Source organism: Neoarius graeffei, chromosome 2, assembly GCF_027579695.1.
Source record: "Neoarius graeffei isolate fNeoGra1 chromosome 2, fNeoGra1.pri, whole genome shotgun sequence".
Lineage (NCBI taxonomy): Eukaryota > Metazoa > Chordata > Actinopteri > Siluriformes > Ariidae > Neoarius > Neoarius graeffei.
The window spans coordinates 91,581,057-91,606,131 of record NC_083570.1 but is presented as its reverse complement, the minus strand read 5'-3'; the positions used below and the strand labels follow the sequence as shown (position 1 = coordinate 91,606,131).

The 25,075-nt window shown below is 41.7% G+C and overlaps 1 protein-coding gene across 1 annotated transcript in view; it reads left to right on the top strand.

The window, feature by feature from the left end:
• The window catches only part of bicc2 (bicaudal C homolog 2), a 64,416-nt gene that overhangs the window by 21,490 nt on the left and 17,851 nt on the right, over positions 1 to 25,075 (top strand). The window contains exons 8-18 of the mRNA XM_060903869.1: positions 3,524 to 3,577; positions 5,536 to 5,730; positions 5,864 to 6,133; positions 7,369 to 7,500; positions 10,492 to 10,711; positions 10,795 to 10,928; positions 11,176 to 11,300; positions 11,881 to 11,986; positions 12,121 to 12,160; positions 14,339 to 14,490; positions 20,601 to 20,790. Coding sequence (XP_060759852.1) covers positions 3,524 to 3,577; positions 5,536 to 5,730; positions 5,864 to 6,133; positions 7,369 to 7,500; positions 10,492 to 10,711; positions 10,795 to 10,928; positions 11,176 to 11,300; positions 11,881 to 11,986; positions 12,121 to 12,160; positions 14,339 to 14,490; positions 20,601 to 20,790 — 1,618 coding nt within the window. The remainder of the gene's footprint in view (positions 1 to 3,523; positions 3,578 to 5,535; positions 5,731 to 5,863; positions 6,134 to 7,368; positions 7,501 to 10,491; positions 10,712 to 10,794; positions 10,929 to 11,175; positions 11,301 to 11,880; positions 11,987 to 12,120; positions 12,161 to 14,338; positions 14,491 to 20,600; positions 20,791 to 25,075) is intronic.

Sequence of the window (25,075 nt, the reverse complement as noted above, 5' to 3'; positions counted from 1 at the left end):
ATTTTTGTTTTTCTCCAAAACAGCACTTTGAGCTGATTCCTAAAGACCACTCCCTGAAGACACTTGAAAAATGTTTGGATTGAGGAGAACTCATTAATGACTTCTGTGCACGCTATTCAATAGAAACATCTCAAAACAAACATTTCCCCAACTCCGTATTGCATAATATGTTGAATTATTGACCTGGACTTTTTCATTGACTGCCAGTGTAAATCTTGGAGACATGAAAACTTTTCAATCTTGGAGAATATCCAAATTCTTTTCATGTAAATGTACCATTTTGATCTCAGAACTTGTGAGATTTTATCGCAGAAATTTACCCCCCGTTTCTCAGCTCCATTTTTTTTTAAAACCCACGGTGGCCCTAATACACCATTGTAGTAACTCACATCACTGCATTGCTCATTATTTTCCAATAACAGCATGCTGGATTCTCTACATAATAAAGAATTTTTACTATACTATAATGCACATATAGTAATAGGGTGGTCCTCAAATATATGCCAAAAATAAAAATTTGACTTTCTTAAGGTGCTTCCTCACTAAGTTGTTCGGCTTGCTGAGAAAACATCTCATCTCATTATCTTTAGCTGCTTTATCCTGTTCTACAGGGTCGCAGGAGCCTATCCCAGCTGACTATGGGCGAAAGGCGGGGTACACCCTGGACAAGTCGCCAGGTCATCGCAGGGCTGACACACACTCATGGTCAATTTAGAGTCACCAGTTAACCTAACCTGCATGTCTTTGGGGGAAACCGGAGCACCCCCACATGGGGAGAACATGCAAACTCCGTACAGAAAGGCCCTCACCGGCCACGGGGCTCGAACCTGGACCTTTTTGCTGTGAGGCGACAGTGCTAACCACTACACCACCGTGCCGCCCATCTGAGAAAACATTTTGTGCAAAATTTTATTTTGATATAACTATTCTAACCACTGCCACGCACGGGTTGAAATTTGTACTATTTGAGCAGATTTGCGAAAACCAACAAAAAGCAATGTGCATGTTCACCTAAGCAATACATATTGAAAAATGACAAACAGGAGTCCAAGACAAATAAAAACAATATTATGTGCCACTGTTCACATATTTGTTTAGATCATCTCATCATCTCTAGCCGCCTTATCCTTCTACAGGGTCGCAGGCAAGCTGGAGCCTATCCCAGCTGACTACGAGCGAAAGGCGGGGTACACCCTGGACAAGTCGCCAGGTCATCACAGGGCTGACACATAGACACAGACAACCATTCACACCTACGGTCAATTTAGAGCCACCAGTTAACCTAACCTGCATGTCTTTGGACTGTGGGGGAAACCAGAGCACCCGGAGGAAACCCACGCGGACACAGGGAGAACATGCAAACTCTGCACAGAAAGGCCCTCGCCGGCCACAGGGCTCGAACCCGGACCTTCTTGCTGTGAGGCGACAGCGCTAACCACTACACCACCGTGCCGCCTTGTTTAGATCAAACAGTCATAATGGGTGGTGTTTTGTTACGATTTCTTGGCTTCCGGGAACTGACGCTGATGCCATTCCACTACTTGCAACAGGTATTGCAGCTGCTGCTCATCTTTTGTCAGGATTTGATTATAGTCCTGGATTAGTGCCACTCCTCTCTCAGCAAAGTCATTGACCACAGCAATACCATGCAGGGCCTTCTTTGATGACTGGAATGATGGGTCCTCTTCCCACTCTGAAGGGTCCTTGACGAGGAAGTCAGTGTCAATGTTGAATGCCTCAAAAATGTGACCCGAGGCAGATGTAACAAAATCTGCCACAGTTTTGTTTGCAACGGCTTCCTTCGCCTCTGTGTCCACTGTTGCACGTGGCTGATGATCATCATCCGCTTTGTCTTTCAGAGCAGCCACGATCCCACGTTTTTCATCATCTGTGATGCTGCTGTTAAATAGGGCAAGTCCGGCGAGGTCCTCACTCAGATACCAGAGGTGTCTGGCAAACTTCTTGCAGGTGGCTTTCGCAATATCAGAATCAGGATAGGAGACCAGTCCCTTCAGGAATGACAAATCACCAGCTGGAGCAGCGATTGCAAAAAATAATTGACCCTAAAAAATAGACTTTATGTAATTTAATCACATGACAATTTTCCATGTAATTCTGTCACATAAACTTTAAGTAAATGCCGAGCTTTATGGTACACGTTTCAACCATGTTAAGGTAATGCAAATAAATTACATAATGGTTATGGATTTTTTTTAAATAAACCTTATGTGGATAAATGGACTCAATGTTTTTTGGGCTTTTTTACTGGATAGGACAGTGTAGAGACAGGAAATGAGCAGGAGAGAGAGGGAAATTACCTCGGGTCGGAATCGAACCTGGGTTCCCGGATTTATGGTATGGCGCCTTATCCACCTAAGCCACGACACCCCCGTGAGTCAATGGCGAAATTAAAACGATTTTTTGATTCCGCTTGAATTGTGACATGAATTTCACATATCTCATCTCATTATCTGTAGCCGCCTTATCCTTCTACAGGGTCGCAGGCAAGCTGGAGCCTATCCCAGCTGACTACGGGCAAAAGGCGGGGTACACCCTGGACAAGTCGCCAGGTCATCACAGGGCTGACACATAGACAACCATTCACACTCAATTTAGAGTCACCAGTTAACCTAACCTGCATGTCTTTGGACTGTGGGGGAAACCAAAGCACCCAGAGGAAACCCACACAGACAGAACATGCAAACTCCACACAGAAAGGCCCTCGCCAGCCCCAGGGCTCGAACCCAGGACCATCTTGCTTTGAGGCGACAGCACTAACCACTACACCACCGTGCCGCCTAATTTCACATATCGTGTTTCTGAAATTTTAAATATAATTATTTGCACCAATAAGGTCACAATTTAGTAGGAAGAAGTTTGACACAATGACTGAAAATGTTGCCACCTGCCATCTACTGTGCGGGAGTGTGATGTGCATGTCAGTCCCTACGAGATCTCATCAAGTAAAGTATACATGATTTGTTTAGATATAGTTCGTAGTAGACCAGTTCAAATAGCGTTTATATGATTTAATTGAATATATTTTCAATTTTATAAACTTTACTTAAATTTTATGTGTAACTATTTCTTAATATTTACCTGGACCAAGAATCATTTTTTTGAGTATGGAGCACTGAACCAGGCCTTGACATACAGTGCTCCAGTGAAAGCTGTGAAGCGTTTCAGACCAGCGAGTTCCTCAGTAGATAACTGAAACTGGTTTCTAAACAAAAACATCTTGATTGCATCGATGACATGTGCCATCCACCTGGCATGCAAAAAACAGGGCTCATGTGGCAGTGGTTAATATTATTCAAATCACTTGAAATTTTACCCAATTTACTTTTTCCCCAAGTGGAACAAGAAAATGAAGTAGCACGTTTAAAAAGTTGAAGTTTGTTTTTGGGGACCACCCTAATATAGTAAGACACTAAAAGCCAAATACAGGTTTTTAGATGAAAAGTGTTTCTGCATCTGAGAAGTTAAGCTACTGTTTTTTTCTTTCTGTTGTGTTTCTTGACAGGTTTCAATCGCTGGACCAGTGCAGGGTGTGGAGTCTGCTCGGAGATACATCAGAGTTAGTATCATGTGCACCTCAAGTGTCAACATGAAGATTAAAAAAATAAAATAAAATACATACCAGTCAAAAGTTTGGACACACCTTCTAATTCATTGTTTTTTTCCCCCCTTATTTTTATGAATTAAAAATCACTTCTTCATGTCTTAAAGTAATGATGGATGTCGTTTCTCTTTACTTAGTTGAGCAGTTCTTAACATAATATGGATTAATACAGTTGTGGAGTAGGGCTATTTACTGTATTATTATTATTATTATCATCTCATCTCATTATCTCTAGCCGCTTTATCCTGTTCTACAGGGTCGCAGGCAAGCTGGAGCCTATCCCAGCTGACTATGGGCGAAAAGGCGGAGTACACCCTGGACAAGTTGCCAGGTCATCACAGGGCTGACACATAGACACAGACAACCATTCACACTCACATTCACACCTACGGTCAATTTAGAGTCACCAGTTAACCTAACCTGCATGTCTTTGGACTGTGGAGGAAACCGGAGCACCCGGAGGAAACCCATGCGGACACGGGGAGAACATGCAAACTCCGCACGGAAAGGCCCTCGTCAGCCGCGGGGCTCGAACCCGGACCTTCTTGCTGTGAGGCGACAGCGCTAACCACTACACCACTGTACCGCCCTATATTATTATTATTATTATTATACCAACAAAAAAGACTACAATACTTCCTTTCTATTTAGGACAGTTGTTGAAACAGGATTATTTTCTCATGTTATTTGCCATTTTCACTTCATTCTCACAGTCATGTCTTAACAGTATTTATTGGTCACAGAATCTATTTGCTGTTTGATCTCAGACTCATTAAGAAAGCAAGAAATTGCACTAATTAACTTTTGATGAGACACACCTATTAATTGAACAGCATTCCAGGTGACTACCTCATGAAGCTGGTTAAGATAATGCCAATAGTGTGTAAAGCGTCATCAAAGTAAACACTGGATACTTTGAAGAATCTAAAATATGGAGCATTTTTTTAAACACGTTTTTCTTTACTACATGATTCCATACATGTTCCAGATGTTATTCCATAGTTTTGATGTCTGCGGTATTGTTCTACAACGTAGAAAATAGTCAAAATACAGAAAAACCTATGAATGAGTAGAGTAGGGGTGTACAAACTTTGCCTGGCACTATACATACACTGGTCACTTTATTAGGAACACCCATCCACCTGCTGTTTTATGCCGTTCTGTAATCAGCCGATCCCTCGACAGCAGCACGATGCATCAAATCATGCAGATACAAATCAAGAGCTTCAGCTAATTAATGTTCACGTCTTCAAACATCAGAATGGGAAAAATTGTGATCTCAAAGTGTGACTTTTTTCACTATGGCATGGGTGTTGGTTCGAGCCAGATGGACTGGTTTGAGTATTTCAGAACCTGTTGATCTCCTGGGGTTTTCACACACAACAGTCTCTGGAGTTTACACAGACAGAATGGTGCGAAAAACAAAACAAAAATAAAAAATCGAGTGAGCGACAGTTCTGTGGGTGGAAACAAACATCTTGTTGATAAGAGAGATCAGAGGAAAATGATCGGATTGGTTTGAGCTATATCCAGGAAGTATATTGCAACTCGTAGCAACTCTTTACAACCGTGGTGAGCAGAAAAGCATCTCAGCATGCAACAGCAGAGATCACATTGGGTTCCACTCCTGCAGCCAAGAACAGGAATCTTAGAATCAAGAACAAGTTCCTATGGTCAGTGAGTGTATATATTGTGTGTATCGCCAGAGTGTCAAAGAGCTGGATCAATTAATCTTTGGCTCTTTTCAAATTGTATCTGGCTGTGTATGTTCTGCATTTCCTACCCCATGTCCTTATGATCTGATGCACAATCATGATAATAGTGAATTGTTCTGAATTGAATATTAAACACAATCAGAAACAATAACTTTGGCATTGTGTAAAATCTATCCGGCTTCTTACTGTGACCTTTAGGATCTGCAGCCTCTGGCGCTGACCTTTGACCTGCCGCTGACCCTGATGAGCGGGGTTGTTACAGATGCGAGCTCACCGCTGATTCAGCACGTAGCACAGGCGTTTGGAGTGAGCGTGACATTCAGAACGCAACCCAAACTGTACTGTTCCACCTGCGTGGTACGAGGCCTGCAAGGAAACTGCACCGCTGTGAAGGTAACACACACATACAGACACTAACACATGGCTTGATTCAGAAATGCAACCAAATTATTATGCAGTATTTTAAACAAACAAGATAATTAATAACTGATCTGCTATTGTAAGCGTTACTCTTTGACCTCTCTAGAAGGCTACGTCCATCCTAATGGAGCTGCTTCTGGGCCGGGAGGTGACAGCGGTTGCCGGGGTAGCGGGTGTCGTAGTGAGCACTCAGCTGGATGTGACGTCTCAGCAGCACCTCTTCCTGCTGGGCCAGAACGGAGCTAACTTCTTCAACGTTATGCACCAAACACACACACAGATCGTACTGCCTGACCTCACTGCCCCACAGCACACACCCTCTCTACTCATCCAGGGCACCGCTGATGGAGTGTGTCTCGCAAGAAAACAACTCATGGTGAGTGTGTGTGTGAAGAGATGTGACCAGTTTCTTTATGATGTGTGTTTTTTTTTTTTTTGTAGAATACCTAATAAGTTTGTGTCTGCGGATGCATGAAATTAGGCTGTCTGTATAATAAATAAATAAATAAATAAATAAATGTTGTCATTGTTTTATTAGTAGTAGTTGCAGCATTCCCTTACGAAAATCTACCATGGTTTACTATGGTTTTACCATGGTTTTTATGTAGTAACCATGATTCTACCATGGTATCTCATGGTTATTCTAAGTACTATGAACCAACCATAGTATTACTATGGTTCATCCATGGTAGTAACCATGGTTCTACTATGGTATTTCATGGTGATTCTAAGTACTATGAACCAACCATAGCATTACTGTGGTTTATCCATAGTACTGCAGTAGCTGTGGTAGCATCATAGTTGTATGTGTAATAGGTCATAGTAACTACGAAATTAGTTTAAAAAGGGATAGTATGGTTTTTAAAAGGATGCACTAACTGTAGTATTACCATGCTTTCGTCCAACAGTCAATGCTGTAGAGAAGGATCTCGATTAACAGCCCAGATACATTAACATTTACTTAGAACCTAAAAATTTAAGTGAACATTGAGGTAAAATGCACCATGGTTTTCATGGTTACCCAAAAAACCATGAAAACCATGAATAACTATAAACCATGGTTAGTGTTCATAGTAAAACCATGGTTAATTTTCGTAAGGGTTATTAAATGCAGATAAGAGTAAGATTAAGAGTATTGAACATGACATTTTGTTTCTGTATTTGTCAAACATATGTTGCATTTACTGTATGCTTATATTATTTGAATTTTTAATAAACTTTTAAACATATTATTTGGACTCTTTTTACTGTACGTACCTCTTAGAGATTTTACGGACAATAAAAGGTTTGACATAAAGATAAGTATTAATATTATAATGACTTATTATCAGATATAAGATAGCTATGAGATAAAACACAAAAGATTGTCGTCTTTGTTTCTCTGAATATGTAGGTCAGTATTCTGAAATAAAATCAGCTGTGCTGCTAGCCGTTTTAGGTATTATGCGCAGTCTAATTTGCATAATGTATTCCTCTGTGAACAAATTCCTTGTAATAGTATGTCTTTCGTTTAAATAAAACGTCCCAGTATGCAGTCATCGTGGGAGTTCTGTCCTGTCCTCTGTGCTCATTAGGACTGTCCTGATTCTGTCTGTGTCTGTGCTCGAGTAGGAGTGCCTGCCCGTGTGTCTGATGTTCGAGATGAAGGACGAGGGTGAATCAGACCCTCGCAAACTCGCACAGATGATGCAGAGTCTTGGAGTCTTCATCAGTGTCAAACCAAAGGCTAAACAGGCTGCTAAGGTAGGGGAGAGACAGCAGGGAGACTTGGAACAAGATTTCACGTTTTGCAGATTGTGTGAAATTCTTTGCAGGTAGCGTCATATTCATTTTACATTTGAGAGTATTTACTAAACCCTCTTACCACAACATTAGTTTCTCAGCTTGTCACATATACTGGCTTTCAGGCTTCACTTTTTTCTGTCATTTTTTGCAGGGAGACATGGGACATTATGTTGGGAGACTTGGGACATTGTGGAAAGACATGGAACAAAAATAAAATACCGAGGCCGACATGTTTAATTTTTATTTAATATCAAAACTTGTAACATATGAACTGTATGAACACACAATGCTGGAACAGCGATAGAAAAAATGTCAGTCTATCCAAAACCTGAAGAAACGAAACAGTTCCATTCCCAAGAAGGAATGAAATAAGCTTAATCCTCATGCAGGGACACGCCCACATTTTTTAACAAACATTTGAAACAACTTTGTATTTGATAATGACATGAAAAAACCTGTTGCATGAACTGTTTCAACTCTTCCCATCGGGCCATTTTGAAAAAAAAAAATCCTTAATCCCCCCCCCAAGATTTAAGTTTAATAAATAATACTATATATGTATGGTAACTGGGCAGCACGGTGGTGTAGTGGTTAGCGCTGTTGCCTCACAGCAAGAAGGTCCGGGTTCGAGCCCCGTGGCCGGCGAGGGCCTTTCTGTGCGGAGTTTGCATGTTCTCCCCGTGTCCGCGTGGGTTTCTTCTGGGTGCTCCGGTTTCCCCCACAGTCCAAAGACATGCAGGTTAGGTTAACTGGTGACTCTAAATTGACCGTAGGTGTGAATGTGAGTGTGAATGGTTGTCTATGTGTCAGCCCTGTGATGACCTGGCGACTTGTCCAGGGTGTACCCCGCCTTTCGCCTGTAGTCAGCTGGGATAGGCTCCAGCTTGCCTGTGACCCTGTAGAACAGGATAAAGCGGCTAGAGATAATGAGATGTATGGTAACTCTAGTTAAAAGGTTCAAGAGCCACCTTTCTGACCGTCTTTTGGTAAAATCCTTTGAACTTTCACCATTTTTTATCACTTTACATGGAGCCCAGAAGAAACTTTGATCAGTTTCACAATTTGTTGGACTCGAACAGCCCAAAACAAAGCAAACGTATGGTATTTTAACGACTAGCAAGGCGCCCCAGCGATAGTACCACTTTGTGAACAGTGAACTCAGCTGACCACCACTTCTTGTATATCAAATGAAGCAGATGTGACGTCAGATGGAACCCAGCAATTGTCACATCACACATCACATTATCTGTAGCCGCTTTATCCTTCTACAGGGTCGCAGGCAAGCTGGAGCCTATCCCAGCTGACTACGGGCGAAAGGTGGCGTACACCCTGGACAAGTCGCCAGGTCATCACAGGGCTGACACATAGACACAGACAACCATTCACACTCACATTCACACCTATGGTCAATTTAGAGTCACCAGTTAACCTAACCTGCATGTCTTTGGACTGTGGGGGAAACCGGAGCACCCGGAGGAAACCCACGCGGACACGGGGAGAACATGCAAACTCCACACAGAAAGGCCCTCGCCGGCCACGGGGCTCGAACCCAGGACCTTCTTGCTGTGAGGCGACAGCGCTAACCACTACACCACCGTGCCGCCCCCCCAGCAATTGTACACTACGAAAAATTAACTTCAACTTGAAAAAAAAAATGCGGCCCACTAGATGGCGCTTTGTAGCTCACTAAAGGGCTGCGGCCCAGTGGTTGAGAAACATTAAATTACAGCATAGAATGGAGGTGAACTGCGAATAGAAAATACAAGTTTTGGTTGATAAAAAATTGAACTGCATAGACCTTACTGCAGTGTCCAGCTTCATGGCTCCAAAGGAAGTAGGTTACTCTAAGGGTAACATCTAACTTCTGATGTCAGATATGCAATATTGGATCATTTTCCTCAATGAATAACCAAGGGTGGCACGGTGGTTAGCACTGTTGCCTCACAGCAAGAAGGTCCTGGGTTCAAGCCCAGTGGCCGGCGAGGGCCTTTCTGTGTGGAGTTTGCATGTTCGCCCCATGTCTGCGTGGGTTTGCTCTGGTTTCCCCCAAAGACATGCAGGTTAGGTTAACTGGTGACTCTAAATTGACCGTAGGTGTGAAAGTGAGTGTGAATGGTTGTGTGTCTCTATGTGTCAGCCCTGTGATGACCTGGCGACTTGTCCAGGGTGTACCCTGCCTCTCGCCCGTAGTCAGCTGGGATAGGCTCCAGCTTGCCTGCGACCCTGTAGAACAGGATAAGCGGCTACGGATAATGGATGGATAAATAACCAAGTATAATATTTTTATCTCATTTGTTTAACTGAGTTCTCTTTATCTACTTTTAGGCCTTGTATGAAAATCTGACGATGTTTAAGTCATATTTATGCAGAAATATAGAAAATTCTAAAGGGTTCACAAACTTTCAAGCACCACTGTATTTTGAAACTGCATTTATTGCATATAGCATGTCAGTCATTTAATTCAATTCAAATTATTTGTATAACATTTTTAACAATAAACATTATCACATTGTACTGTATATACACATTCAAGGTTTTTGTAAGTAAATGTCCATATTAAAGGCTTATTATTAGAACTTTAAGGAAGTGCTTTTATATTTTAGCATCTTTCTTTTAGCATTAGTAATGACCATTCAGAATTTAGATTAACCCAGACTTAGTCTATGACTAAGTAAAAGTAGTTTTAAATAAACCTATGTTTTTAACCAACATATTTTGACCAAACACGATCCCCCAGACCAGGCCCAGGACCACTCCCACCATGACGCCAGTGCTGAACCTAATCTTTAAACAATAGACTCTGCATATTTTGTACATTATCTTTAAATATCTTCTCCATTACATTAAACTATGACACAGAAACTTTGGACTGGTGTTGCAGTTTGATATGCTGGGAATCACAAATACTACTGACTCAAAAAAATTTTAAATAATGTATATGTCTCTCAGTCTGTAGTGGTGAAGGGTTTGGAGAGGAACATAGCGAATTTGTACGAGGCCAGAAGACTCCTACTTGGCCTTGACTCCTGTGAGGTCTCCATGGCAACAAAGGACTCATATGAGGTGTCTATAGTACCAAAGTCCGCAATAGACCCCCTGTTGGCCAACAGTGGAGTTACAAACTACTGGCTGAACATGCTAATGCAGCAGCTGCATGTCACGGAGACAGGTGTGTGTGTGTGTGTGTGTGTGTGATGATCAAGAACAGTATGTTATCTGTCACACTCACTTTCTTTAAACTTTGATGCTCAGGCACTGTCACCATGCTGGATTCGGCTTCAAACCCTGCCCCTGTGAAGCCACGCCCCTCTCCGCCACCTGGACTGGCTGCCCCTGCAGACGAGGGCCGAATGGGATTAAGGGGGACAGACACTAAATTAGAGAAGGTGTGAATAATTAGATGCAGTTATCTACACTGAAGCCTTAATTGGAATTTAATGTGGATACATCAGTAGACAAAACTTGGCCGTCTGTAAAAACCCAAATTGTGCAGATAATTCCTTTAGGATATTCACAGTCTGGTCATTTTATGAACAATCAAGCAGTAATTATGCACATTATGCACATTATGCACATTCTATCTAATACCTGGACACCTAATTACAGAGAATAGTGATTGTGTTGTGATTTCAGATCCTGGAGAATGAGGATCAGTTGACAAATGCAGCAAGTGAGCACTCAGGAATACAGGCTCCAGAGGTCAAAGAGGTCACTGTGAAGACTGCAGGATCAGTCCGAAGAAACAGCCAGTCAGAGGCTAGAAGGGACCAAACACTCAAATCCCACCAGACCTCTGAGAGGTAAACATAATGGCAAGCACTGCTTAGCATTCTGTCTAGTGACTGAATGGTTGTGAGTTCAAATTCTGTGTCTGCTACAGAGCCATTACTTATCTCTAGGAAGTGATTAGATGCAACGTAAATGACAGACTGAAATGTACTAGAATATGGTGCTGGAATAATGCTGCATTCGACTAACCTCAGAAATGGGAATTGAGAACTTGGAATTACGTCATTTTCGATCTCTGTACCACAAAGTGGAAAAAAAAACATGGAAGTCTGTTTGTCTTTTGTTATCAACAATCACACCAGCTAATTGTGATGAGTGATGTATATTGACCTCCTCAAACCTAAACTTGAGGTTGAAAAGATCTTCCTGATTTCCAGACCAAAAGGTTGCCGGTTCGATTCCCTGGACCAGCAGGAATGGCTGAATTGCCTTTTTTTTTCTCTCCCTCTATTAGGAGAGTTATGACTGAGTGGACTATATATATATATATATATATATATATATATATATATATATATATATATATATATATTTTGTGTGTGTGTGCGTATACAGTAGGTCTACAAGGATGGAGGTGGATGGTGTGTATTATAACAGAGACAGACGTTGTAGTCTCAGGCTCTTTCCCTCTCTGGATTCAAACTCAAGTAATGAGGTAAAATGGGCATTACACTTCTTTACAAAGGATGCCAATAATTCTGAAGCTGACTGTATGAAGGGCATTTTACACTGGGAACAAAGTTCCTGTCCAACTTGGTTATCGCTGATCTGTTATTGGATTTCTTACAGAAACATGAATATGAGAGGAAGAAACTTCTCGCAACTCAAGGTCAGTGTTATTTCTTCCTTACCTCCCTCCTTCTTTCATTCCTTTGTAACTTCCTTCATCTGTCTATCTATCTGGCACCTGACGTGGCCGCTCTGACAGCTCCAGCTATCAAAGTATCCAAGGAACATTACAGTAGTGGGTTCCCATTGCCATCTACTGGATTATTACATGTTTTCTCCTCTCAAACTCTCTCTCTCTCTCTCTCTCTCACACACACACACACACACACACACACACACGCAATTTAGAGTAGCCAGTTAACCTGACCACATGTCTTTGGACTGTGGGGGAAACCGGAGGAAACCCACACAGACACGGGGAGAACATGCAAACTCCACACAGAAAGGCCCCTGTTAGCCATGAGGTTCAAACCCAGAACCTTCTTGCTGTGAGGCAACAGTGCTAACCACTGCACCACCCTTCTTCCCTTATATTGCTCCTTTTCCCTTCAGTCTATCTCTTTGCTCTCCTTTGTTCTTTTGTTTTTTTTCATATGCTTCCTTCCTTGCTTCCTTCCCTTTTTCCTTCCTTCATCTCTTCCTTCCCTTATACCTCCCCATCCTTCCTTTTTGCCTTCTTTCCCCTTTTCCTTCTAGTCCCCTCCTTCCTTCCTCTTTTCCTTCTATTTTCTTCCTTCCTTCCCTTTTCCCTAATTCCTCCCTCCCTTCTTTCCTCCCTTCCCTTTTTTCATTTTATTTCCTTCCTTCCTTCCTTCCTTCCTTCCTTCCTTCCTTCCTTCCTTCCTTCCTTCCTTCCTTCCTTCCTTCCCATTTTCCTTCTGCTTCTTCCCTTCCTTCCCTTTTCCCTTCCTTCCTCCTCCCTTCCCTTTTCCCTTCCTTCCTCCTCCCTTCCCTTTTCCCTTCCTTCCTCCCTTCCTTCCCTTTTCCCTTCCTTCCTCCTCCCTTCCCTTTTCCCTTCCTTCCTCCCTTCCTTCCCTTTTCCCTTCTACTTCCTTCCTTCCTTCCTTCCTTCCTTCCTTCCTTCCTTCTACTTGCTCCTTTCCCTTTTCCCTTCTATTTCCTTCCTTCCTTCCTTCCTTCCTTCCTTCCTTCCTTCCTTCCTTCCACTTGCTCCTTTCCCTTTTCCCTTCCTTCCTTCCTTCCTTCCTTCCTTCCTTCCTTCCTTCCTTCGACTTGCTCCTTTCCCTTTTCCCTTCTATTTCCTTCCTTCCTTCCTTCCTTCCTTCCTTCCTTCCTTCCCTTTTTCCTTCTACTTCCTTCCTTCCTTCCTTCCTTCCTTCCTTCCTTCCTTCCTTCCTTCCTTCCCTTTTTCCTTCTACTTGCTCCTTTCCCTTTTCCCTTCTATTTCCTTCCTTCCTTCCTTCCTTCCTTCCTTCCTTCCTTCCTTCCTTCCAGAAATGAGTCTTTAGTTGTGCTGACTCATGGCTGACTGTGTTTTATGGGAACTCTCCCGTGACTCCAGAACACCCTACAGTCCCAATCAGCATTCACTGTGCCTCTTCCATAGCTGCCTTTATATCACAGCCATCTGCTGTAGCATTTGCCAGTGTTTATTACATAAGGGCGTCCTATAGCTGCTTTATGAGTTTGTCACAGTAGTTTTCAGATGTGAGATGTGATTTATTTTCTATTTTCATTCTTACCTCCTTCCTGTGTGCAATTCAGACTTGACTATTTTCTACAGAACCTCTTCCAGTGCTGGTTATGTGGAAATATGCTCTAACAAATACATTGTATTTACCCAGGAGTTATCACACTCTCATTTTTATGCTATGTTCTCTGCATAGAATTAATATTCAGTGGATGTTTCATCTGCAGCATCTAAATCTGTGATTAGATCCAATATAGTTGGTATTCATCATCACCAGGCCACAAAACACATTAAAGAGTAATAGAGGGAGCTCGGCTCAGTGTAGCAAGCTGCCAGGTTTTTAACAAAGTGAAATAACACCTTCTAATCTCTCTCTCTCTCTCGCGCACACACACACACCCTTCTTATAGGAGCCTAAATGTTTATTCAATGTTTTGCCAAATGTGCTGGTGCTTCAACAGAAGTGCTTAATGGAATTATGGGTCTGAACGAACCATCTGCTACACACACACACACACACACACACACACACACACACAGAGCAATTCACAATGCTTCTCAGTGCCACTGTCCATATTTTGTAATGCATGGTTTGTGTGTGTGTGTGTGTGTGTGTGTGTGTGTCAGCAATGCAGAAAAAGCCAGTAGTGACTGAGGTTCGGACCCCCACTGACACATGGAGTGGTCTGGGTTTCTCCAAGTCGATGCCTGCTGTGGCTGTTAAGGAGCTACGCAGTGTGAGCCGCCGCTGTTACAGACCCTACCTCAATAATCAACAGGTACACTCTCTCTCTCTCTCTCTCTCTCTCTCTCTCTCTCTCTAGTTAGCTTATTCTTCTACAGATATCAACCCTGTACTGCAGAGAGGACATCAAAACGAAAAAATAAGTCAAGTCAAGTTTATTTGTATAGCGCTTTTAACAATAAGCATTGTCGCAAAGCAGCTTTACAGAATTTGAACAACTTAAAACATGAGCTAATTTTATCCCTAATCTATCCCCAATGAGCAAGCCTGTGGCGACGGTGGCAAGGAAAAACTCCCTCAGACGGCATGAGGAAGAAACCTCGAGAGGAACCAGACTCAAAAGGGAACCCATCCTCATTTTGGCAACAACAGACAACATGACTATAACATTAACAGTCCTAACATGAAGTCAGTTTCGTTGATGTTATAACTCTTCATTGATAGAAATTTGAGTGCTAAACTGTTCATGACAACTGCAGTCCTAAAGTTAGCAAGTCAACTGTAGTCCTCAGCCATAAAAGCATTACTGTAAGTGTCCAGAGCGTCCTCCAGGTGTGACTTTCAACTGTCCACATGGAGCCGTTCTCCACAGGAGCGATGCGATGAGACTCCAACCAGACACAGGGCACCAGGATGGATCAGGCAGGTCCGAGGAGCAAAAGAGGTCAGCATCTCGATCCCAGGACCAACATGTAACTCAGAGGGACAGATTTGGGGGGGGGGGATAAGGATGAAGTGGATGTTGGGAGAAAAGTAGAATGCTGTTATCACTCAGTGTTACAAAGCACTGACACTGGAGACTCCTTCCATAAATGCTCAGTAAATGGCTTCTTACACTGAAGAAGGCTTCAGCATATTATGAAGACTGTACATTTTTTCCGTCATTTTTCTCTCTCTTTTATGCAACAACATCCATCCATTCATCCATTATCTCTAGCCGCTTATCCTGTTCTACAGGGTCGCAGGCAAGCTGGAGCCTATCCCAGCTGACTATGGGCAAGAGGCGAGGTAATGCAACAACATATTTATATTTTATACTTGGAGGATACAGTGTCTTGCAAAAGTATTCATCCCTCTTGGTGTTTGTCCTGTTTTGTCGCATTACAAGCTGGAATTAAAATGGATTTGGGGGGGGGGGGGGGGTTAGTACCATTTGATTTACACAACATGCCTAACACTTTAAAGGTGAAAATTGTTGTTTTATTGTGACACAACAATAATTAAGATGAAAACACCCACAAATCTGGAGTGTTAATAGGTATTCACTCCAAAGTCAATAATTTGTAGAGCCACCTTTTGTTGCAATTACAGCTGTGCATTTATTGGGGTATGTCTCTATTAGCTTAGCATATCTAGCCACTGGGATTTTTGCCCATTCCTCAAGGCAAAACTGCTCCAACTCCTTCAAGTTAGATGGGTTGCGTTGGTGTACAGCAATCTTCAAGTTATGCCACAGATTCTCAATTGGATTGAGGTCTGGGCTTTGACGAGGCCATTCCAAGACATTTAAATGTTTCCCTTTAAACCACTCCAGTGTAGCTTTAGCAATATGTTTAGGATCATTGTCCTGCTGGAACGTGAACCTCCGTCCCAGTCTCAAACCTCTGGCTGACTCAAACAGGTTTTCCTCCAGAATTGCCCTGCATTTAGTGCCATCCATCTTTCCTTCAGTCCTGACCAGCTTTCCTGTCCCTGCAGATGAAAAATATCCCCACAGCATGATGCTGCCACCACCATGCTTCACTGTAGGAATGGTGTTCTTGGGGTGATGGGTTTGCACCACACATGGCATTTCCCATGATGGCCAAAAATGTAAATTTTAGTCTCATTTGACCAGAGAATCTTTTTGCATGTGTTTGAGGAATCTGCTACATGCTGTTAGGCAAACTCCAAATGTATTTTCTTAAGCAAAGACTTTTTTTCTGACCACTCTTCCATAAAGCCCCACTCTGTGGAGTGTACAGCTTAAAGTGGTCCTATGGACAGATACTCCCATCTCTGCTGTGGATCTTTGCAGCTCCTTCAGTGTTATCTTTGGTGTCTTTGTTGCATCTCTGATTAATGCCCTCCTTGCCTGGTCTGCGAGCTTTGATGAGTGTCCTTCTCTTGTCAGGTTTGTAGTGGTGCCATATTCTTTCCATTTTGCTATAATGGACTTAATGGTGCTCCCTGAGATATTCAAAGTTTGGGATATTTTTTTATAACCCAACCCTGATCTATACTTCTCTATAACTTTGTCTCTGACCTGTTTGGAGGCTCCTTGGTTTTCATGTTGCTTGCTTGGTAGTGTAGCAGAGTCAGGGTCCTTCCAGAACAGGTTGATTTATACAGACATCATGTGACAGATCATGTGACACTTTGATTGCACACAGGTGGATCTTAATCAACTAATTATGTGACTTATGAAGTGAATTGGTTGGACCAGCTCTTATTTAGGGGTTTCATACGAAGGGGGTGAATACCTATGCACACTCCAGATTTCTGTTTTTTCATCTTAGTTATTGTTTATGTCACAATAAAACAACAATTTGCACCTTTAAAGTGGTAAGGATGTTGTGTAAATCAAATGGTGCTAACCCCCCCCCCCAAAAAAAAATAAAATAAAATAAAATAAAATAAAAATCCATTTTAATTCCAGTTGGTAATGCGACAAAACAGGACAAACACCAAGGGGGATGAATACTATTGCAAGACATTGCAATTAGTCTTAAAGCATCTGCTGTACATGTCTTTGTGAATTAGATAATTAAATAATCTTGGCCGGCATTGAGTGGTGTATCAGATATATTCCATTCAGCTAGCATGATATTCAATGAGTTCAATATCATGCTTGCTGAATGGAATATTTCTGATATACCATGAAAAAAAGCCAACCAATATTATTATTTTTATACATACACATTTGATGGAAAAATGATAGATTTTACATAAGGTTATGAACAGGGGAGTAACTTGCAATACGTATCTTATGGCATTTTTTATTCACTGCGACAGTTTACTGTGGGTGCTGCCAGTGAATAATGAAATGCTTCTGCACATGCACAGCAGAAAACTTTCTCATTGGATATTTGCATCAGCTCCGATGTGTGACATCATGTTGTCTTGACAGCCATGTAATACTGTAAACCATATTCAACACTCATTCTCCATTCGGTAGAGTGATATAATACACGTAGGATAAGCGATATGCTAACAATATTGCATGCTATCAAACTAAATGAATGAAACCCGCTAGAGGGGAATAGAACACATAAATGTTATTTACCAGCTGGGAGGTCCGTATCATGAAATACTGTGACCGAGGTCTTGAAAGTACTGAGCAAGGCCCTCTGGGCCGAGGTCAGTATTCAAGGCCGAGGTCACGGTATTTCACCCTACGGACCGACCTTAAGCTGGTAAATAATATATTTATTTTTTTATTGACCAAATTCTAACAGAAAACGAGAGCACCCGAAAGGGAAAACCGAGCCGAGCTGCCATTTTGAATCCTCATTCACGGCTGTAATGCAAATTGATTCCTCCTCGGTATACAAGTGCACTTCCATGGCAGGAAAAAAACTACATTTTGCTGCCTATGCAGTCCCCTATTTATACAAAATTGAGTCATTCAGGATTCAGCCATGTTTTTGCTCGGCGTTAGCAACAGTTACAGGTTTTAGCTTTCTCCTGAAATGTTTTCTTTTATTTCTTCTTCCTCAGGGTAGTAAAACTTGCTTTCGCTGTGAAGACTGTCGTTATCGCTATCCATGATGTAAAATTAATGCTATTCTCCTGAGAAAGGCTGACAAAAATTTATAAGATATTTGATAATCTTATAAATAAATCTTATAAAAAAAAGATAAATGTTGACAAAAAAATGCTACTATGTTTATTGTTGTTGTGAACGAGTGAGTCGCCAGAGGTCTGTAACCGGGGTCCATAACTGAGGTCCATACCGTAGGATACGGACCCGCTCGCCAGCCAATCAGAGTGCAGGATTTAATGGAAACCGCACCGCAAAAAAAATAAATGTTTTTATTCAATCGAAAAAGTGTCCTGTATGTATAATAATATTCATTATTAGATGTTACTTTATTTAGTATTGCTATTACTTATTGTAGCTACTGTTGTAGAAAAGTAATCAGTTCTCTCCTTTCATCTCCATTCAACAGTGCTGTGATGTAAAAGACATTAAAGCCAAAATTATTTTTTAATGGTCAGGTTATGATGTTACTATGACAATACATCATGGGTTTACCTTTTTGTTTAGGTACAAGGATACATGCAGATCAAAACACAGCACTTTTTCTTTCATTACTTTATGTCAAGTAACAAAACTATATCTTCTTGTTCTTCTTCTTCTTCTTCTTCTTCTTCTTCTTCTTCTTCTTCTTCACACACCATCCTGAAGCATTCAGATGACTTCCACATGACTCCAAATTTATTTTTCTAAAATGGTTTTAATTCTAGGCATCCCTCAAGGTTCTGTCCTGAGTCTGTTTTAGTTTCTTTTTAACAAAAAACAAACAAAAACCCCAAACAAACAAACAAACAAACAAACAAACAAACAAACAAACAAACAAACAAACAAAAAATCCACATATAGCAATGATCTGACTCCAATCAAATATGCAGACCCTCTGATTGAAAACACTCCACCTAAATCAAAAGGTCAGTGAAGCCACATTCCACGAAACTGGAGGCCAGAGATTGATTTTCTACCTGAAATTTTTACTAATGCTAATTTTGAGTCATGTCCAAATGTGATTCGAGTCAAAATTCGAGACATGTTGTACATGGATTTACTTGTGCTTCAGGATACAGTCATAATACAGTACAAATGAAACCAGTCAGTAGGACTTTAGTGATTCTTTAGAAAGTGTATGAATTGGTTTAGAACTGATATAAAATATTTATATCACTTTCAGAAAGCGGGCGGCACGGTGGTGTAGTGGTTAGCGCTGTCGCCTCACAGCAAGAAGGTCCTGGGTTCGAGCCCCGTGGCCGGCGAGGGCCTTTCTGTGCGGAGTTTGCATGTTCTCCCCGTGTCCGCGTGGGTTTCCTCCGGGTGCTCCGGTTTCCCCCACAGTCCAAAGACATGCAGGTTAGGTTAACTGGTGACTCTAAATTGACCGTAGGTGTGAATGTGAGTGTGAATGGTTGTCTGTGTCTATGTGTCAGCCCTGTGATGACCTGGCGACTTGTCCAGGGTGTACCCCGCCTTTTGCCCGTAGTCAGCTGGGATAGGCTCCAGCTTGCCTGCGAGCCCCTGTAGAACAGGATAAAGTGGCTAGAGAAACGGCGCCCCATATTTGTGAGAGGACACGGCTCTCCACCTGGAAAGGAAATTTATAGAGTGAGCAAAAACGGGTAGTGCTAATGACCTGAACACACACACACAGAGCAATAATGAAATGAAATTACTAGTCACTGTATGAGAGAGAAACAGAGACAGAGAAAGAGAGACAGACAGAGAGAGAGACAGACAGAGAGAGATAGAGAGACAAACAGAGGCAGAGAGAGAGAGAGACACACACAGAGAGAGACAGAGACAGACAGAGAGAGAGAGAGAGATAAATTGCTGTCACATTTATTCCACTGTTCCCTTCACATTGTGTCCTTCATCAGGAGTAAATAAATAAACCACCCTCTCTTTATTAGAAGAAGAAGAAGAAGCCTTTATTTGTCACATGCACACTCAAGCACAGTTCAAAGACATGCGGTTAGGTTAACATGGGGCAGCTTTGGCTGAAATGCAATTGAGCAAGGCCCCTATCCCCCAACTGCTCCCCGGGTGCTGTAGCATAGCTGCCCACTGCTCTGGATATGTATGTGTGCTCATTGCTCACTTGTGTGTGTGCATGCGTGTGTTCACTGCTTCAGATGGGTTAAATGCAGAGGATGAATTTCACTGTGTTCTTCATAACCCTCTCTGTGACATTACTAGGATTTGAGCTTGTCTTTATAATTATTATGTTTATAATAAAACATAATAAGAATATATTAGTATTGCATTGCTTTTAAAGGACACTCGAAATTGTGGGGTTCTGTTTTCGTTAAATAGCACAAGTGCGTCAAGAGCATCAAATTGGTAAGAATGAATGAATAATGTCACATTCTGCAAGGATTCAGAAGCTGTGTGTGTGTTTTCCTCTCTCACTGTAGTCATGGAACTCTCAAAGTAGCATGGATAGAGCGTGTAACGGCAGCGATTCAGAGAACTGGAGAGAGAGACGAGGATCTGCATCACCGTCACCTGCATCCTCCTGCTCTTCATCCTCTCCAACCTCCTCCTCTTCATCAGCCATGATGGTCTTTAGTTCCTGTTCAGGACACATCACTACAGACAAAACACGTGAGTCTGGAAAGAGAGACAGACTCTGTGTGTGTGTGTGTGTGTGTGTGTGTGTGTGAGAGAGAGAGGGAAAAGTACGAGTTGTATTACTGATATAAAGTTTTTCGCTTGTTCGTGTGTGTAATACACTCCGGTGTAAGGAATTTGGCCTTCACTGTACTTCCTTCTCTCTCTCTCTCTCTCTCTCTCTCTCTCTCTCTCTCTCTCTCTCTCACACACACACACTCTCTCTCTCTCTCTCTCTCTCTCTCTCTCTTTTTTTTCAAATTTTACCCCCATTTTCTCTCATGTGCTAAACTCTAAACACTACCTAGCTCTCCTCGATCACATGACAGCTACCAACCAGGGAAAGTGAAAGCTAGCACGTTCTTCCTCCAAGACACAAACTGCTGCTTATGCATAGGTTATAGGTCATAGGTCAGGTGATCAAAAAAAGAAAAAAAAAAAGAAAGTGTTACAGCCCTCTTCCACATACAGTGAACTTGTAATTTCTCAACAGCAGAATGGATATCTGATCTCATTATCTCTAGCCGCTTTTATCCTTCTACAGGGTTGCAGGCAAGCTGGAGCCTATCCCAGCTGACTACGGGCGAAAGGCGGGGTACACCCTGGACAAGTCGCCAGGTCATCACAGGGCTGACACATAGACACAGACAACCATTCACACTCACATTCACACCTACGGTCGATTTAGAGTCACCAGTTAACCTAACCTGCATGTCTTTGGACTGTGGGGGAAACCGGAGCACCCGGAGGAAACCCACGCGGACACGGGGAGAACATGCAAACTCCACACAGAAAGGCCCTCGCCGGCCACGGGGCTCGAACCCGGACCTTCTTGCTGTGAGGCGACAGCGCTAACCACTACACCACCGTGCCACCCCATATATATATATATATATATATATATTTTTTTTCTGTAGTGCCGCTTGGTGAATATACTGCTGTAACTGGGGCTGATAGACACACTTCCATGCAGTCATATGTCCAAGAAATGAAATACACATGGGGGAAAAAACAAAACAAAACCCTGAAACAAATTTCCAAAAGCTGGGCATGTTCATAGTTTTTCAGAACAGTAGGAGATTTTAGCTGTTCATCAAACAGCTACAGTGGGTGAAAAAGCCCAATCATCATCATCTTCTTTAGTGTTCTGCCTGATGGCAGGTCCAAGTTTCTCGGGAAGAGTTACAATAGTGGTTTCCCGTTGCCTTCTACTGGATTATTTACAGAGGTTTTCTCCTCTGAACCATTCAGACGCATGGACAATTTAGAGTAGCCAGTTAACCAAACCGCATGTTTTTGGACTGTGGGGGAAACTGGAGTACGCAGAGGAATCCCACACAGACATGGGGAGAACATGCAAACTCCACACAGAAAGGGCCCCATTGGCCACTGGGCTCGAACCCAGGACCTTCTTGCTGTGAGTCGACAGTGCTAACCACTACACCACCGTGCTGCCCAAAAGCCCAAAAATGGGCAAAATAATTGGCAAAATACTGAGTGAAAAAGGTTTTCAAACTGAATGAATGATGGCAAGCTTCAACAATAACAACTCCATGTGCAGTATCGATCCCATAATTATATACTTTCCAAGTTTTTTTTTTATTTTTATTTCAAAGTAAAAGGAATTATAAAGGCAAGAGTATTGGCCAACCTCTTGTTTTCAGGTTCAGGTCACAGTGGCAGAATTGAACCCACTTTGCGAGTTTCCACCCATTTATACATCACTATTAACCAGTTACTGTGGGCGGTTTTGTTTGGAAATGCTTTTTCAAATTTCGATAATACTGTTCAGAAGCCTGTTTGGGAACAAAGCATAAAAAAACCCCTTCATACAATGTCATTAAAAATGATAACACTTGCAACAACTTGGTCAGAGTTTTCTTCTTCTTCTTCTTCTTCTTCTTCTTCTTTTTTTGGTGATTGCATTTGGAGCAAAGAAGAAAGGTCTGTAATTAGTAACCTAATGTTACTAAACCTTGTGTTACTAAAGGTCTGTAATTAGTAACCTTGTGTTACTAAAACTTCTGTGACTAAACCTCTGTAATTAGTAACCTTGTGTTACTAAAGGCCTGTAATTAATAACCTTGCCTAACTACAACCCCGATTCCAAAAAAGTTGGGACAAAGTACACATTGTAAATAAAAACGGAATGCAATGATGTGGAAGTTTCAAAATTTCATATTTTATTCAGAATAGAACATAGATGACATATCAAATGTTTAAACTGAGAAAATGTATCATTTAAAAAGAAAAATTAGGTGATTTTTAAATTTCATGACAACAACACATCTCAAAAAAGTTGGGACAAGGCCATGTTTACCACTGTGAGACATCCCCTTTTCTCTTTACAACAGTCTGTAAACGTCTGGGGACTGAGGAGACAAGTTGCTCAAGTTTAGGGAGAGGAATGTTAACCCATTCTTGTCTAATGTAGGATTCTAGTTGCTCAACTGTCTTAGGTCTTTTTTGTCGTATCTTCTGTTTTATGATGCGCCAAATGTTTTCTATGGGTGAAAGATCTGGACTGCAGGCTGGCCAGTTCAGTACCCGGACCCTTCTTCTACGCAGCCATGATGCTGTAATTGATGCAGTATGTGGTTTGGCATTGTCATGTTGGAAAATGCAAGGTCTTCCCTGAAAGAGACGTCGTCTGGATGGGAGCATATGTTGCTCTAGAACCTGGATATACCTTTCAGCATTGATGGTGTCTTTCCAGATGTGTAAGCTGCCCATGCCACACGCACTAATGCAACCCCATACCATCAGAGATGCAGGCTTCTGAACCGAGCACTGACAAGGATAACAACTCGGGTCGTCCTTCTCCTCTTTAGTCCGAATGACACGGCGTCCCTGATTTCCATAAAGAACTTCAAATTTTGATTCATCTGACCACAGAACAGTTTTCCACTTTGCCACAGTCCATTTTAAATGAGCCTTGGCCCAGAGAAGACGTCTGCGCTTCTGGATCATGTTTAGATATGGCTTCTTCTTTGAACTATAGAGTTTTAGCTGGCAACGGCAGATGGCACGGTGAATTGTGTTCACAGATAATGTTCTCTGGAAATATTCCTGAGCCCATTTTGTGATTTCCAATACAGAAGCATGCCTGTATGTGATGCGGTGCCGTCTAAGGGCCCGAAGATCACAGGCACCCAGTATGGTTTTCCGGCCTTGACCCTTACGCACAGAGATTCTTCCAGATTCTCTGAATCTTTTGATGATATTATGCACTGTAGATGATGATATGTTCAAACTCTTGGCAATTTTACACTGTCGAACTCCTTTCTGATATTGCTCCACTATTTGTCGGCGCAGAATTAAGGGGATTGGTGATCCTCTTCCCATCTTTACTTCTGAGAGCCGCTGCCACTCCAAGATGCTCTTTTTATACCCAGTCATGTTACTGACCTATTGCCAATTGACCTAATGAATTGCAATTTGGTCCTCCAGCTGTTCCTTTTTTGTACCTTTAACTTTTCCAGCCTCTTATTGCCCCTGTCCCAACTTTTTTGAGATGTGTTGCTGTCAAGAAATTTCAAATGAGCCAATACTTGGCATGAAATTTCAAAATGTCTCACTTTCGACATTTGATATGTTGTCTATGTTCTATTGTGAATACAATAGAAGTTTTTGAGATTTGTAAAGTATTGCATTCCTTTTTTATTTACAATTTGTACTTTGTCCCAACTTTTTTGGAATCGGGGTTGTAAACCTTGTGTTAGTAAAAGTCTGTAATTAGGAACCTTGTGTTACTAAACCTTGTGTTACTAAAGGTCTGTAATTAGTAACTTTGTGTTACTAAAGGTCTGTAATTAGTAACCTTGTGTTACTAAACCTTGTGTTACTAAAGGACTGTAATTAGTAACCTTGTGTTACTAAACCTTGTGTTACTAAAGGTCTGTAATTAGTAACTTTGTGTTACTAAAGGTCTGTAATTAGTAACCTTGTGTTACTAAACATTGTGTTACTAAAGGACTGTAATTAGTAACCTTGTGTTACTAAACATTGTGTTACTAAAGGACTGTAATTAGTAACCTTGTGTTACTAAACCTTGTGTTACTAAAGGTCTGTAATTAGTAACTTTGTGTTACTAAAGGTCTGTAATTAGTAACCTTGTGTTACTAAACATTGTGTTACTAAAGGACTGTAATTAGTAACCTTGTGTTACTAAACATTGTGTTACTAAAGGACTGTAATTAGTAACCTTGTGTTACTAAACATTGTGTTACTAAAGGACTGTAATTAGTAACCTTGTGTTACTAAACCTTGTGCTACTAAA